The sequence below is a fragment of the Helobdella robusta genome (genome assembly GCF_000326865.2).
Source record: "Helobdella robusta unplaced genomic scaffold HELROscaffold_21, whole genome shotgun sequence".
Classification (NCBI taxonomy): domain Eukaryota; kingdom Metazoa; phylum Annelida; class Clitellata; order Rhynchobdellida; family Glossiphoniidae; genus Helobdella; species Helobdella robusta.
Genome location: NW_008704124.1, coordinates 1315202 through 1330581, shown reverse-complemented (window position 1 = coordinate 1330581; position 15380 = coordinate 1315202). Strand labels below are relative to the sequence as shown.

At 29.8% G+C, this 15380-nt stretch overlaps 1 protein-coding gene across 1 annotated transcript; it reads right to left on the bottom strand.

Moving 5' to 3' along the window:
- Window positions 1-320: 320 nt before the first annotated feature.
- Window positions 321-3614, bottom strand: HELRODRAFT_171623 (hypothetical protein; the record flags this gene model as incomplete). The annotated part of the gene is made up of 4 exons (XM_009018329.1): window positions 321-431; window positions 1969-2025; window positions 2470-2572; window positions 3514-3614. 4 exons carry the CDS (start codon window positions 3612-3614, stop codon window positions 321-323), a joined length of 372 nt encoding a protein of 123 aa, XP_009016577.1.
- Window positions 3615-15380: the final 11766 nt, after the last annotated feature.

Genomic DNA, 15380 nt, shown 5'->3' with positions numbered 1-15380 from the left:
TTCTTTCAGTCTATCTCTATATTCAAGTTTTCCAACTCCTTCGATCATCTTTGTTGCTCTATGCGGTACCCGTTCATGAATGTCTTTGTCCTTTTGCAGATCTGGACTCCAAACCTGTGAGCAGTACTCGAGATGAGGGGAATACTTTCATTTCATAGGGCAATAAAAATGTTCATGTCACAAAGTGATTGAAATATTTTATTAAATGCTTATAAATATTTTGGAGGGCTAAAACATTTTTTAGAATAATCATTAAAATAACATTTCAAAGATGAAACATTATTATTATTATCATTCAAATAGCAATAAATAATAAATCTTCAAGTTAACTCGCCTGACTTCAATAACAACCTGATGATGATCTGGCGCTGGAATGAATTGTGACGACATAAAAAGTCCTTGAGAATGAATGCTAATGACTTTCCGTAGGCCTAAAATGGTGCAGCAAATATAACGAAATAAATTTTCAGTACATCAGTGTGGCATCTTCTTATTTCATCTTTATTGAATGCATATGTTCTGATATTTGATGCAGAGTTTTAAAAAATAGGCAGGGAATTTTTTGGATTGCTAACTTTATACTTAAACGTTTAAAATCTGCTCGCGATGAAAAATGATTGTTTTACTTAACTTCAATATTAAACAACAGCAAATTTTTATGTTGATTAAATGAGCTTTGAAATTGTGTATGGCAGGCAACATTCGCACACACACGCACACACGCACACACACACACACACACACACACACACACACACACACACACACGAACATATAAAACGTTTTAAATTTAAAAATAAACGCACATTTTTACTTTAAAAATATTGGGACAAGGATATTTTTACTGATTTATTTTAAACTTTTTTCCTTTTTTTTTTAAATTTGCCTACAGTAAACAGTATATATGTTAATGTTTTTAACAATTCGAATGCTACATTTTTGTCTTGTTGAGTACCTACTTATGTTTGAATACGAGTTTTTTTTTATTAAATTTTAAATTTGATTTTGGTAAATAATTTTTAATTTTTACTGCATAAACAGTTTTGAATTTATATATTTTTATTAGGGTCTATAAATTAAAATTCCAACGTCTGAGAAGAAATTTTTATAAAAAATTTGTTTATCCGAAAATAAATTTGTTTACATTATTTAGCGAACCTTAAATTTACATCCGTGAATGAAAACAGAATTTTAAGCTACAAAAGTGGAAATGACAAAAACATTGTAGCTATCAAACATGGGTTCAAATGAAAAATAAATTAAGTAAAAAAGTTTTTTTCTTCTTGTCAACAGGAAGAAATTTTATCTTCGTAAAAAGAAAAAGTAGTAGTCAGGTTAGCTCAGGTTTGAGTCATGTTATACGCCGATGTTTACCAAAAATATTGAAGCCCCGGCTAAGTGAACTGTTGCCTCCATAGTTACATTACAACATCCACTTGGTGTGCATGTTGCAATGTTTGCAGTTTGCACGAACATGCTGCTTGCTTATTTGCTTGCAAGTTCTTCCTGTAGAAAGGCATTTTTTGGCAGAGAATTTAAAAGTCTGAATGAAATTTGAGCAGTTTTGCCTTTATCGTAGTTGCGTGATAAAGGAAAAGGCAGACTCCAAAATAATAAATGTTACACAAATTTAAAATATCTCCTCATCGATAGTGAAATTGTTGAAAAGTTTTCATAACATCATTAACGGGACATCAGAACTCGTTGCATCTATGTAAGACAGAGGTTTTTTCATCCTTATTAATACTATAGTAGATTGGTTTGTCGGTTTTTGATGATGCTAACATACCGTCAACAATGTATTAACAATTTTTTACAGCGTATAATTTGTTTATTTTATAAATTTTAAATTTGTTAAAAAAATTTGCTGTAGTAGGTAACAAATTAAAAAATGTTTTACGCAATTATAGCTCACCCGCATAGATATATATATGGATATATAAATGGATATTTTATATCCATGCTAACCCGTGCATTTTCGCTTAGTTCAAAATATTTACCGTTCTTCTTTCTAGTTAATTTTTTCTGATATTCAAATGAAAATTTGTCGAACATGTTTGTTGCACTTATGAAAAAAAAAATATTAGCGACGATTAGCTTCTCGAATAATTCCTCATAAAAAATGACTTTGAGACCAGAGTACAATACGTTAAATGTCAAAGCGAGAAGAACTTGCTATCAATCAATAATGCTGTCCTTCAGTTGATCCCACTCATTGCCAGCCATTAAAATAAAATGAACGTTACAATACATATGATGAAATAATAATAAAATTAGTTAAAATTTTCATATATTTCAAATGTGAAAAATTTATAAGTTATATTTCGTATAACAATTGAAATGATTCCAAACATGCTAATTTTTTTTAAAGTGACAGATTTAAAAAACTGAACGCAAGGTTAAAAAACAAAAACACGAGTTTTTTGAGTAACCATTTCAATCTTCCCTGTCGAATTGTACATTATGTACCTTACGTACCGACACACGTTTTGCACAGCTGGCAACGGATTTAACATAATAATGTTTTACTAATAGGCGAATTTCTTTTAACGAGAGGCTGTTAAATATGAACCTTTCATGTCGTATGTGTTGCATTATTTTTTATTATATATATATATATATATTGGATTTAGGCATATATATATATATATATATATATATATATATATATATATATATGATTATGTATATGATTTGGGTGGTTATAGAAAACAAAACTTGACACGCACACGCACATTAGTGTCAGTCAGAACTGATACTAGCATAACAAGTAACCACTCGTTGGTTTAATAAGATATGTATTATATGCTCTTTTTATAACCAGTGGCGGATCTAGGGGGTCGGAAGGGCGCTGCCTCCTCCCCACGTTGTGAGTGCTGTTTGTATTAAAAGTTAGTAAAAGTCGATGTTTTAACGAAAAAAGTAGTGTTTTTGAAAGGAAAATCGACATTATAAGCCAAAAGTTGGCCCACCATCAAAATTGTTGGCCCCCTCGTGAGCATTTCAGAAACAAATTTGTGAAAGCTAGTGTTAGTTAAATGTTATTGAAGAAATAATAACAGTTAAATTAATTTGCAAATCTTTGTTAGATTAGACGAGAATTGAAGTTAAAATTGTGAATAAATTTCGAATCTACACCCAATCTTTAGTTAAATTAATAACAACAATTTAAATTAAATTATGTCAAGGTTTGAACAACAGTCAAAATTAATATAAAAAAAGAACTAACGTTTTCATTATCTTTCAACTTAGTTAAAGAATGGAATGGAAAAGGAAAAGGGTTTAATGATTTTGAACTTTCGGCGCAAAACTTTCACCGAAATGAAATGATGTTTGGTTTGTTGTTGCTCCTGGTATCACGCGTGGGTCGAAGAAAAACTCTACTGGGCTCTACAGTGTACTGAATGTTCAGAATAGTTTCTAATGGGATTGCGCGTCGCTCAAAAAACATCTATCAATGCTGTTCATTCTTCACTTTTCTATTTTAGTTTGTTCACAGTGTGGAGTGGGAACCACACGTGCGACATGTTGGTAGATGCTTCCCTACGCAACCTAACGCATCGGTTCTGGCCGGTGCATCGTGACTCTTGAATATTCAACGGAATGTTGTGCATTGTCAGCTTAAAAACTCCTGCTGATTTATATTAGCGACAGATGGCAAATAAAAACAAGTCAAAATAAATAACTTTCGTTATATTTCCACGTTCATTTAAAATGTTTGCCACTTAAATTTTGCTAAAGTATTATGTATTATGGTTATAAAACGCGGCTTATAAATCTAAAATCAACTAATACAATTTGCTACAAATAAACCAACTCGTTAAATTGTAATAAAGTTGTTTGAAACACAAAGCTATCAACGTATACAATGATTCACATTTGTTATATTCATCCATTTATTTATTTATACACATTTATTTTATTGCATAGTAATGGAAAAAGTCACGGACATGAGCATTTAATATCACGACTGGCATTGTTGTGCTAACTTATTTAATCAAACATCATCTTGTATTATATCATGAAAGAGGAATGTAGATGAAAAAGATCTGATACAATAAAATCTCGAAGAACCGTAAATGCCATAAGTAAACATAAATGTGTAAGTACGAGCTCTCTCTCTCACGCACGCACACATACACGCAAACACACATACACACACACGTACACATACACGCACACCAACACGCATAATACACATATACGCACATACACACGCGCGCTTATGCACATACTAGCTCAAAAATATTTTTTCTGCTTGTCGAGTTTAGACGTTTGCCTGTCTCGACATTCAATAATAAATATGGAAAGTTGGATATATTTTGAAAATGCATTTTTATAAAAAATGTTTTGTTACGATGTTTTTATTTTTTTTCTATGTCCTCCACGACCTGTTCGGGATGCTTTTTTTAAAAACAATCTTATTTAATATTTTTTATTTAAATTTATATCGTATATTTTTGTCACATATATTTATTTATTTTGAAATAGACCAAAATTTAATTGACAGAAGTTGAATCAATTTTCATAAAATTTTTTTAGTTTCAAACAAAGTTGATTAAAATTTGTTCCAATTGTTTTAAAACTTTCTAATTAACATTTAAATTGAATAAACTTTGAAATTTCATCAAATAGTGCCGGTAAAATGTACTAATTAATACGGTTGGCTATGAGTGGTTCACCAAGGCAAAAAAATTGTTAAAGTAAAAAACTATAAATAAAAATATTAAATATTTAAAAAAGTGGATAAAATTTGTTGATAGCTAGCTATCTTGGTGTTATTTATTTATATTTTATATCTTATGGCCGGCCATGACCTCGTTCTTTCAAACAAACGGCTTAGTAAGCCTGGAAAAGTACAAAAGAATTTAGATTAGGAAATATGAAGGTCGCCATGCCATGGTTGAAATTGGTTTAACTGGCAAAATGCATTGATGTTATTTAAATTGTTTGAAAATATTTTTGGATTTTGGCCAATTTTATTTAATATTTTTAAATTGAAAATTTTTTATTTTTAGTTTGGTGTCATTTTTTGTATTTATTAAATATTTAAAAAAGTGGATAAAATTTGTTGATAGCTAGCTATCTTGGTGTTATTTATTTAGAGTGGCAATTGATCTAGTGAAACATTGGAAAGTGGAAACAATTTAGAGAAAATAAGTTTATCAATGTGTGCAACAAAGAGAAAAAATCATCCGTTGGAAAATTTTGACTGTTTATAAACAAAAAATATTTTAACTCTTCTGTAATTTACCTATACGCAACTTGAAGAAACCGCAAAGAAACAGTTAAGACGATTTCAGCCGCACTGTCTATTTGTTTCATTTGTCAAAATTATTTGTAATATCAAAGTCAAATTGCAATTTTAAAAAAATAAAATAATAATTATAATTATTATTATTGGTATATAAATAATAACAACATTACTTCTTTGTTATCACTTCTTAATCGAACTTTGATTTGTAATTGAACCTACAGTAGCCTAAAACTCATCTGAAGGAAAAATTTTTCAAAATATAACAAACAAAAATTGTTTCAAACTCAAGACATATGAAAATATAATTTTGTTTAAAATGGAACTTTAAAATTATAAATGTTCAACTCTTTGACATTAAAAATGTTTTTAGTTATAAAACTCAGGGTTCTCAACCAAAAATGTTCTTAGTTATAAAGCTCAGGGTTCTCAACAAAAAACAAAAAGTTTAATAGATGCGACTCATCACCAATAAGTTAAAAGTATAAAGTTTATAAAAAGAAAAACATTTAAACATCGTTATCTGCAATTTAATTTGGCCAATAAGTCTTTTTCGAATATTTGGATAATTGTTTGTGACAGGTGCATCTAGTTGGCTCTGCGGCGGTAATATTCTGTGAGGGCCAATAATTTTAGAATTATAAACAAAATTAGCATTCCCAATATTTTTATTAACTTTTCATTAATGAAACCAGGTTTTTATGCATACATATATGACAAATGTAACTTTTTTAGAAGTTGAGACAGTTTTTAAGGCAGACAGTTCACCACTGCAAACTCAACTGTGAAGCAATTGTCAAGCACACGTTCATCGGATTGATTATTCACATATGGCATATGAAACCTAATTTTCATCTCTTATAAAAGTACATTCTTGGTTGTCGTGACAGTATAAAAAACAAAACATGCAGTAAATAAATAACTACAAAAGCAGATATGTGTGATCATTTAGAATGCAGAATGAAGCGTGGGATCAGGCTCGTTAGAACCTATTTATAGTTCACTTTCTAGTGAACTTTTCTGCACGTTTGCAACAGATTCCGAAGAAGTCTGAAAAGATACGATAATTATAATTTTTTCTAAATTGCATACAATAACCACTTAACTACTAGATAGTTTTGCAAATTCAAAATTACAATTTCCAAACAAACTGTTAATCAGTTTTCAGTGAGAAAGGTTTCTACTCTTTGTGGCTCATCATGAACTGTTTTTTTAGACTATGCGTGAAAACTGAAAAAATTAATTTATTTCCAGAATATATGGAAAATAAAAACCAATAAATTAATCCGCTACCACCACCACTAATGTCCAGAGTTTAACTGGAAAGAACGATGGAAAAAAATAAAACATCATTGATGGATGTGATTGATACCGGAGACAGCAGTGTAACAAATTTATATGCACATCTATAAATCTATGTCTATATTACATACATATATATACATGCGTTAATATATATATATATATATATATTTATATATGAAAGTATATACATGCACACATACTGATATATATATATATATATATAACATATATAATGTAATATATACAATATATACATACGTACAGAATACATACATATACAATACATATACATATACGGATAATAAAAATATGTATGTACATGTATATAAATTTATAGGATTGCTTTTCCTATTCGTATAGATTTATTTAAAAACATACGCGCAAGTATGTAAGCACATTGCGCACTGTATATTTGTACATAAGCAATATATATATATATGTATATACATATATATATATATATATATGGGTGTATTGTATATATATATATATATATATACATATACATGCATGTGACCAGCTTGTATAGTGGCATATATGATGGGTGAATGTATGTTTGCGAAGGCATTTAATATTGATCTTGTTAAGAAAAACTGAGCTTATATTAGGATTGGGAAAGAATGGATGATGATGGATAGAGGGAAACGTGCGCACGCACAACTGGAATGTTCGTTAGTGATTTTATTAACACGGAAAATATTTTTGATTTTATCATTTCAATTTATAAATAGTTTCATGTGTGTTTTGTTTACTATTTCATTTTTTTTTATTCAAAGGTATTTGTGGCTAAATTGCATGAAATGGCTGAATATTTAACGTGTATGACAGTTGAATAACATAATCTAAAAATCCTTATTCGACGTCACGTAGTTGACATTAATTCTTTCAATATTTCATGAGTACATGTACATCAACTTTTTTGTCCTTTCAACAGAAACAGATTTTCTCAGACAACAACGTCCGCGATGAAGAAGCAACAAAAACATCCACAACAAACACTTGATTCACTTCGAATATTAACAAACTAATCTCAAAATGCTGGCAAATATTTTTCAACAGGAAAATTCGAAACAAACCCTCCAAAATAACATCGACTAAAATAGATGACGCCAACTTTCCTTTACATGTTGCGTACATTCATCAGCCCAATAACGTGAAGATGTCGTAACTAACTATCACATGAGGAAATATTGGTCAACACTACCATCATTATCATCATCATCCTTTTCCTCCTCACCATCACCATCATTGCCATCATCTTCATCACCAACAGTGTCATCATACAAAGTAGCATCATCAACATTATTATCACCGGCAACAGATATGCAAGCACACGAACTGAAACGTAATCATTGTCGATATTTATTGCATGCAAGCACACGCGCAACTCACGCACACACACACACATACAACATCTTCTTTATAGGTGACATAGCTACTACTAACAAAACCTTAACTTAGATACCATCAGCGTTATTAATCAATTAATCAAATGCTTAAATTGAATTCTCATGCGCCATCATCAGCATTTCATTTGAATTCATAGCTCTACACGAACCATCAAATTGCAACATCATCCCAAAAACCTCATACTACAAATTGATTGTCGATAAATGAAAATACATTGTGATTGTTTACATTCGTAATCAATGTCAAAGCAATTTGGGCTGCAAAAGATAAAAAAAATCCAAAATTCAACTCAATAGACAATCAATGGAAGTTGCGTTAGCAGCAGCTACTCTTAAGCACGATGACCAATCAATGCACGAGAGACTTTGAGAGAATTGCCTTCCTAAACTAAACAAATGAATCTGACGGAATTAGAACAATTTTTTCTCGTGAGTTTATTTTGGTGAGAGCGTTCATATTTTTCTGCAATTGTTGAAAATATGTAGAGGCAGGAGGTACATCTGTAGTTTATCTCCTTACTGTTTTTTAATCACTTTATTTGTTAACGGAGACTAAGATGAAGGATGTTTAACTTTTAAAAACGATCAGCTGAGTTTGCAAACTGGGAGCCGTTATTTGAGAGAGCTGGTAATTGAATTGTGATTACATCTGCCGGAAAATCAACCTTCAATGCTGTGATGGATTTGGTGAAAAAGTTCAACCCATTCAAGAAACATCGCTCACACCCGCATGAAGACCGACCCGTCTTTCACAACAACATTAGCAACAACAACAACAATAGCAACAACAACAGCAACGTATCAAACAACAACAGCAACAATCAAAATGCTGGTCGCAACAACAACAACAATCAATCAACGTCCAGATCTGAGATGACCAACTCAAAAAAGAAAGCCGCAACTGAGAAAGAATTGGTCAATTTGAACCATAAAATTGTTAGCCATGAAATTCTTTTTAATATTTTTTGATGTTAAGTTTTGTTTGCATAATTTGATATCTGATCTATCAATGAAGAACAAATGAGAAGAATGTCTGAATTAATTTATATATGAATGATTAAAAAGTTAAAATAAGTTTCATGTTTTAAGAATTGTTTTATTATAGTAAAAGATAAATTTGTAGTTTGTTGTTTGGGTAGTTTTTAATTTTTTGCTATGCTCGTCTTGGCAGCTTGTCCATTTGAACTTTACCTCGATTCTGCAGTGTCTTGTAAGGAGGCTGCCAAGTTTTCCAAACCAACATTAACGTTGCCAGATATTATGTAATGTAATGCCACAAAAAATAATCATAAAAACATACAAAGCATAACTTTTTCTATTTTGAACTTGTCGGGTTTTATGATTTTTCCTTCAAAGAAACAAGCGCTGTATGTGAACTTCAGTCAACGTCAGTCAACTTGCCGTCACTACAATTTATTATGGGGAAATAAAAATATAAGAAGAAAATTTTTTTGTAAAGAATGATGTTTCCTGTTTGTTTTGGATTGGTTGGGCCAAACTCATCTTATAACCTTTTCTATTTTTGTTTGACTTCATATGGAGTTCGAGTTTCTGAGCAATTCGATAATTTTCTAACTTTTTTCATACTGCCAGAGTGTCACATTTAATATTTTTTTCGTCGATTTATTTTTTCATTTTTTTTGCTCGTTTCAACAATAGTTTTTCACCAAATTTATTAAATTTATATCAGTTTACATTTTTATTCAGCAAGTAGAATATGGTCAAAAAGAAAAAAATACTAAAACCATGGCTAAAAACGTGACTAAACGAAATTTTTAAATATAAAATGGTTGTCAGGAATTTAAAGTGAAGGAAACCACATTTGTGTCAAACGTTCAAAGCATCGCTTGAATTATGATACCATGGTTGGAAATGTGAGATGTTGTTTTTAAAAACATTTCTGAGATGCCGATACAAAAATTTTAAACAAAAATTTCAATAAAAATAAATGTCGTGATTTTAAAACGTTATAAAAATTAACGATTTTATTTCATTTGAGAAAAATCTTAATTTATTTTACTCCACATAAAAAATTAAGTCGTTTGTTTGTTTTTTGAAGACATTTTTTTTATTTAAAATTACTAAAATTTATTTGATTTTTTGATAAAAATAATCACTTCACTATTTGAAAACAATAATATCAAACTATTTTTATGAAACGAAAAATATTTCTGGTTCGCAGTAGAAGTTTCTACGTTATTTCTGATACGTATGCAATATACATATATTTTGTTCGTGGCAAATTGTGCTGCCAATTTACTAAGTAGAACGTTGCATCAGACAGACGGATAGATCACTGATAATCGATGCGGGGGACAGAGAATCACGAACAACGTCCATTCCATGCGATGCATCATTGTTATTCTTTAAGAAAAGTTGTGCCGTCCAGGAAATATATTCTGCTCCATTTGTCGATAGGTTTCAATATTATCTTCGGGCAGATCCCATTTTCATCCATTTTGATAACATTAAATCGTTTTTTTGGATTTGAAGTTTTTTTTAAGTTTTCGAAACTGTTAACCTTAGAAAATCAGCTTGGAATATTTAATTACATATTTTACTTCGGAATTTCGAAAATGAATATCAGTAAAATGGTGCTTACTGTGTAGTTCAATGTTTATCGCTTCAAATATTTAATTCAGCCTTAAAAACTATGGCATTTTTACTATAAAATAGCGAATTCTTTTCTGTTACAAGTTTTAGATTATAGATTTTTAAATGATTACAAGATTAGAAGATTTTTGATTCTGAGACAAACTTGTAGAAAGTGTTAAAAATGGAAACCGACAGTTCTAATACAGACGAAGTTGTTTAAACACGCGGGCTTAAACACCTTAAATTTGAGGCAATCCCTGTAAGGCCCATTCATGAAAAGATTCTCACCACTCCTGCGTTTATTTTGAATCTTCCTAGTAACTCGCATTTTGATCAACAGCCTTTTTCATTTCTGATCACTCCAGCAGTTTCATTATTTCATCCCTTTTCTGCTGCAAACAGTTCCAATGTAAACTCATAAAAACTGCATGAAGTCATTTTTGTGCGCATCTGAATGATTGGATGAGATATTAACGTTGAAGTTTCTCGTCTGACCGAACGTGCATTTCATTCCATTGCTGATTAACGATGAGATTTGCTCAGTTGGACAGTTGGATCGACTCGGGCGGATAAAATATTAAATATTGACATGTTCTTAGGCATTGTTACGACGTTCCTGTTGAAAATCTCAACTAAATTAGGCTGGACCTGCTGTATTTTGAAATGGGTTTAACGAAAAAAGTTAATTTCAACAAAATAATAATTTAAAAAGTTCGTTATAATTTTTTTATTCTGATTCGGTAAATTTTCAAAAAAAAAATTGTTTAATTTTCATACAACCACTGATATCACAATTTACTTTTCAATGTTCCAATCATTTAATAATTGTGTTAAAATAAAAAACATAAGTCTGCTCTAACCTATCGATACAACGGGTTTTTACATTCATTATTGATTTGTTTGAAACAGTCCTTACCAGATCATTCTTTAACTTGTTCGTCAACTTTGAAGTTTGAGCATGCTTCACAGATCCTGTACGTATTTGTCTATCTCGAGGTTTAAAATTATTATCGATTGCTCCTCAGACTTGTTTGCTTTTCGAGGTTCGGTTTCCTTGAAAAAGTGTTTATAAACATTTCTTCTTCAATTAAGTGAACTGAGACCTCGGCAAACACACGCACACGCACACACATGCAATTTACACACATATAAATTTATTGACATTAAAAATATAAATATATACACACACGTGTGGTTTGCATAAACAGGTATGTGCTTACGTGTTTTTTGGTAAGAGTGTCTTCGTGTGTGTATGTGTGTGGCGTGTTTAGTTTTTTTTCTTCATTGTGAGTGTGTATCAATTTTTCAAACCTTTCTATTCACCGTCCGGCTCATGAAACAGTGGCTTATTGCAACGAGGAAAACAATTTTGCAAAAAATCTTGAATAAAAAATTAAAAATTGCTTCATGCTATGTGTTATTTTGTATCGCAAATAAATACATTGAACGAGTAACAACTTTTGTTAGCATATAAAAAGCAATGAACGCATTTTGTTGTAATTGCGTTAACATAATGAAGCCGACAATCATTGGAGGCAATCAGAAAATTAATGCAATTTAAAAAGGTAATGCAGCCTTCTATTTAATCAATCTCGTCTTAATTAAATTATGCCTGACGAAGCATTTTTTTTCTGCAAATACATGCTGAAGCGTCCTGCCTACGTACCCGGATCTCACGTACAATCCACGCATATCTGCACAGGCACGTATGATTGCGCTTGCATCTAAGAACTACAAACATACACACATGGAATCTGTATGAATCAACCTACATACATACGTACAATCTGTATAAATTCACATGCATATATACTATATGAATGAATTCACATACGTACAATCTGTATAAATTTACATTATTCATGACTTTACATACACACAGTCTGTATAAATCCCCATATTTGCAAACAGTTTGAATGAATTCACATACGTACAATCTGTATACATTCACAGACACGTCCACAATTTGCAGTCATTCTTTAAAGTCTTTTTGTATGTTTGTTTATGTTTGTTCAACTGACGCAGACCTTGCAAAAATATGTCAATATTTCGTAAGTAAGGACATTTCTTATATGTGCTACCAATAACATTTAGTCGTTATTTCATATGAATATAACTCTTTTGGAATTTAGTATTACGATTTAATACTTTTATGCAAGAGTTGTTACACAAGCTGTAAAACAAATTATTTGGAAATATTAATAGTAAATATGGAAATACATCACAATCTTTATGTTTCTATTTTTAAATGTACATTCACGTAATTTTGAATTTGCACTGTTTTTCATTCACTGAATAATTAAATGATTATATATATATATATATATATACATATATATATATACATATATATACATATATATATATATATACATATATAGAAACTTATTTTATATATCTATATACATATTTAGAAACATATTATATATATACATATATATATATATATATATATATATATATATATATATGTATTAACGAATATATATATATATCTTGACGAGAGAAGATTTTCGAACCATTTGCGTTTAGAGGCTTATAAACATACAAACAATGGCATAAAAGTACACATGTATGTATAAATGTCATTACGTATGTATGTATATTATGTATGTACGTACGTTTATAGGCACTGGCATACAAAACGCATTTCGTGAACCGCAGTAGTACATCTGAAGAGATATTTTTAGAAATTGTCAATGAAGTATCGAATAAACACACGAAACTGAGAAGTGATGTTGAGGAAGAGGAGGATGTAACACACCCGACGTTGCAACAATTATGACACATGCCATCTCCCATGTTGTGGAAGGATATTGAAAATAACATACATTACGAGAAAGTGTAGATTTATGCGTTGTTAGAGCTCTTCCAGAAATGAATAGTTTATTTGCTGTGTTACAGATTTGTCCGTATAAAAATATATGGCAATAGAATTATAGCCTAAGAATGGGTATACATTACTCAAACGTATTTGAATTTTCACACAAAATTTAGTATTTATATTCTAGTTTGTTTGTATCATACCTTGTTAATCAAAACTGACAAATTATTTTTTTGTCATATAGATCTGAATTTAAATATCACCAACTAATAACCATGTTTTTTATTATTATTTTATATCATGTTCAAAATTCATTAGTAGTTTTATCCATAAATTGAATATTCCATAAATTTTGAAATCTTTTTGTGATAAGTGCAAAATAAACAATTTTTAGTGATAATTTTTAATTTACAACATTTTGGATCATAAATTTCTGCTAAATGAAAATGCTACATCAAAACCTTTATAGAGTAACCGAGACTACAACATTTTTATATACGACGATAATTAATTGTAATGAATTCTTGGTTTTATCTGGACTTTTCATTTAAATCAGAATGTGCTTAGCTTATTAATTTTCTATTCTGGAAGGTTTTTGCCTCTGTTTCTTAGCGTTCGATTGATTCTGATTAATCGATAGTTGATTGATTGTTCTGATTCTTGCAATCTTCAGCACGCTAACTAAACTGCTTGACCTAATTTTTTTCCTCAAAAGATTAATTTTATAAATATGTCATAATTTAAAAAAATATACAAATACAAAGAATTAAATCTGCTGAATAAATAATTTTTTGGTTTTCAGTTCAAATCGTTATATATTTGTAGACATAAAAAGTTGCGCGCTCTTATTTTTTTTTAACAACGTCGCCCACAATTTGAATTTGGCTGCGAAAAATTCTCACGTTTTAATATTGTCAATGAATCTTATCTTGATTTCTTCAATTCGTAATTTTTTATCTGAATTTAAATTGTTTAAAATTGAAATTTGTTTCAATGTTTTGCCGAAGCTGTTTTTGATCTTGAAAGATGATCGCACAATTAAAATTTTCAAACTGCAAACAGTTAATTATAAAAATAATAATTTAAAAAAATTTTTAAAAATTTTAAAAATCTTTTGCTCTGCGAATCTCATTCAAAATAATGAATTCAAGCCTGGTATCTTCATTCAGCAGAAGGCATTAATCTATTGAATTGGTATGGCACGGATCAAATAGGAAATTGATAGGGTGGATTCGAAAAACTATTCAGTGTCTTTCATTCCATGCATGAACATCTACTTCTGAAAGTCGATTGAATGGCGTCGTTTGAAGAGCTTTTAATTTGTTTAAAAAATTCACTTAGAGATAATATGGTTATTTACAGCACTATAATTTGCTAAAGTGTCTATACAATTTTTTGAAATCTCTCAATACAATAAATAAACACTTTTATTATATTTTTTTTATTTATATAAGCTTTCAAAAATTATCTGTGCGACCTGAGATCTGTTCTTTTTGTCAACTTGAAGATTGGTTCAAGTAATTTAGATTTAATTTAGTGTAAACTTTTGGCCCATTTTGTCATGAAGATGTTTTGTAGATAATTTTTATTAGATTTTGTTTTCTTGTTTTGTTTCTCTAGTTCACGCAAGTTTGAGCGTGAGTAACGACCAGTCGGTACAGTTCAGCTGTCCTGCTGTTTCTCTCTGTCTGCACGAGATTTTTATGTATATATATATATATATAATATATATATATATATATTATATATATATATATTTACAATATTCTATAAATTCTACCGAATGTTTAATTATAAATTCTAACAATCGAACAAGATCGCGAGCAGCGACTGCTCCATCTCTCTCGAGAATTAGAAGTTAACGCCAAACATTCGGTAGAATTTATAGAATATTGTAAAAATTATGGTCTATTACCAATATATATATATATATATATATATATATATATATATATATATATATATATATATGTATATCAGGTTTTTCAAATCC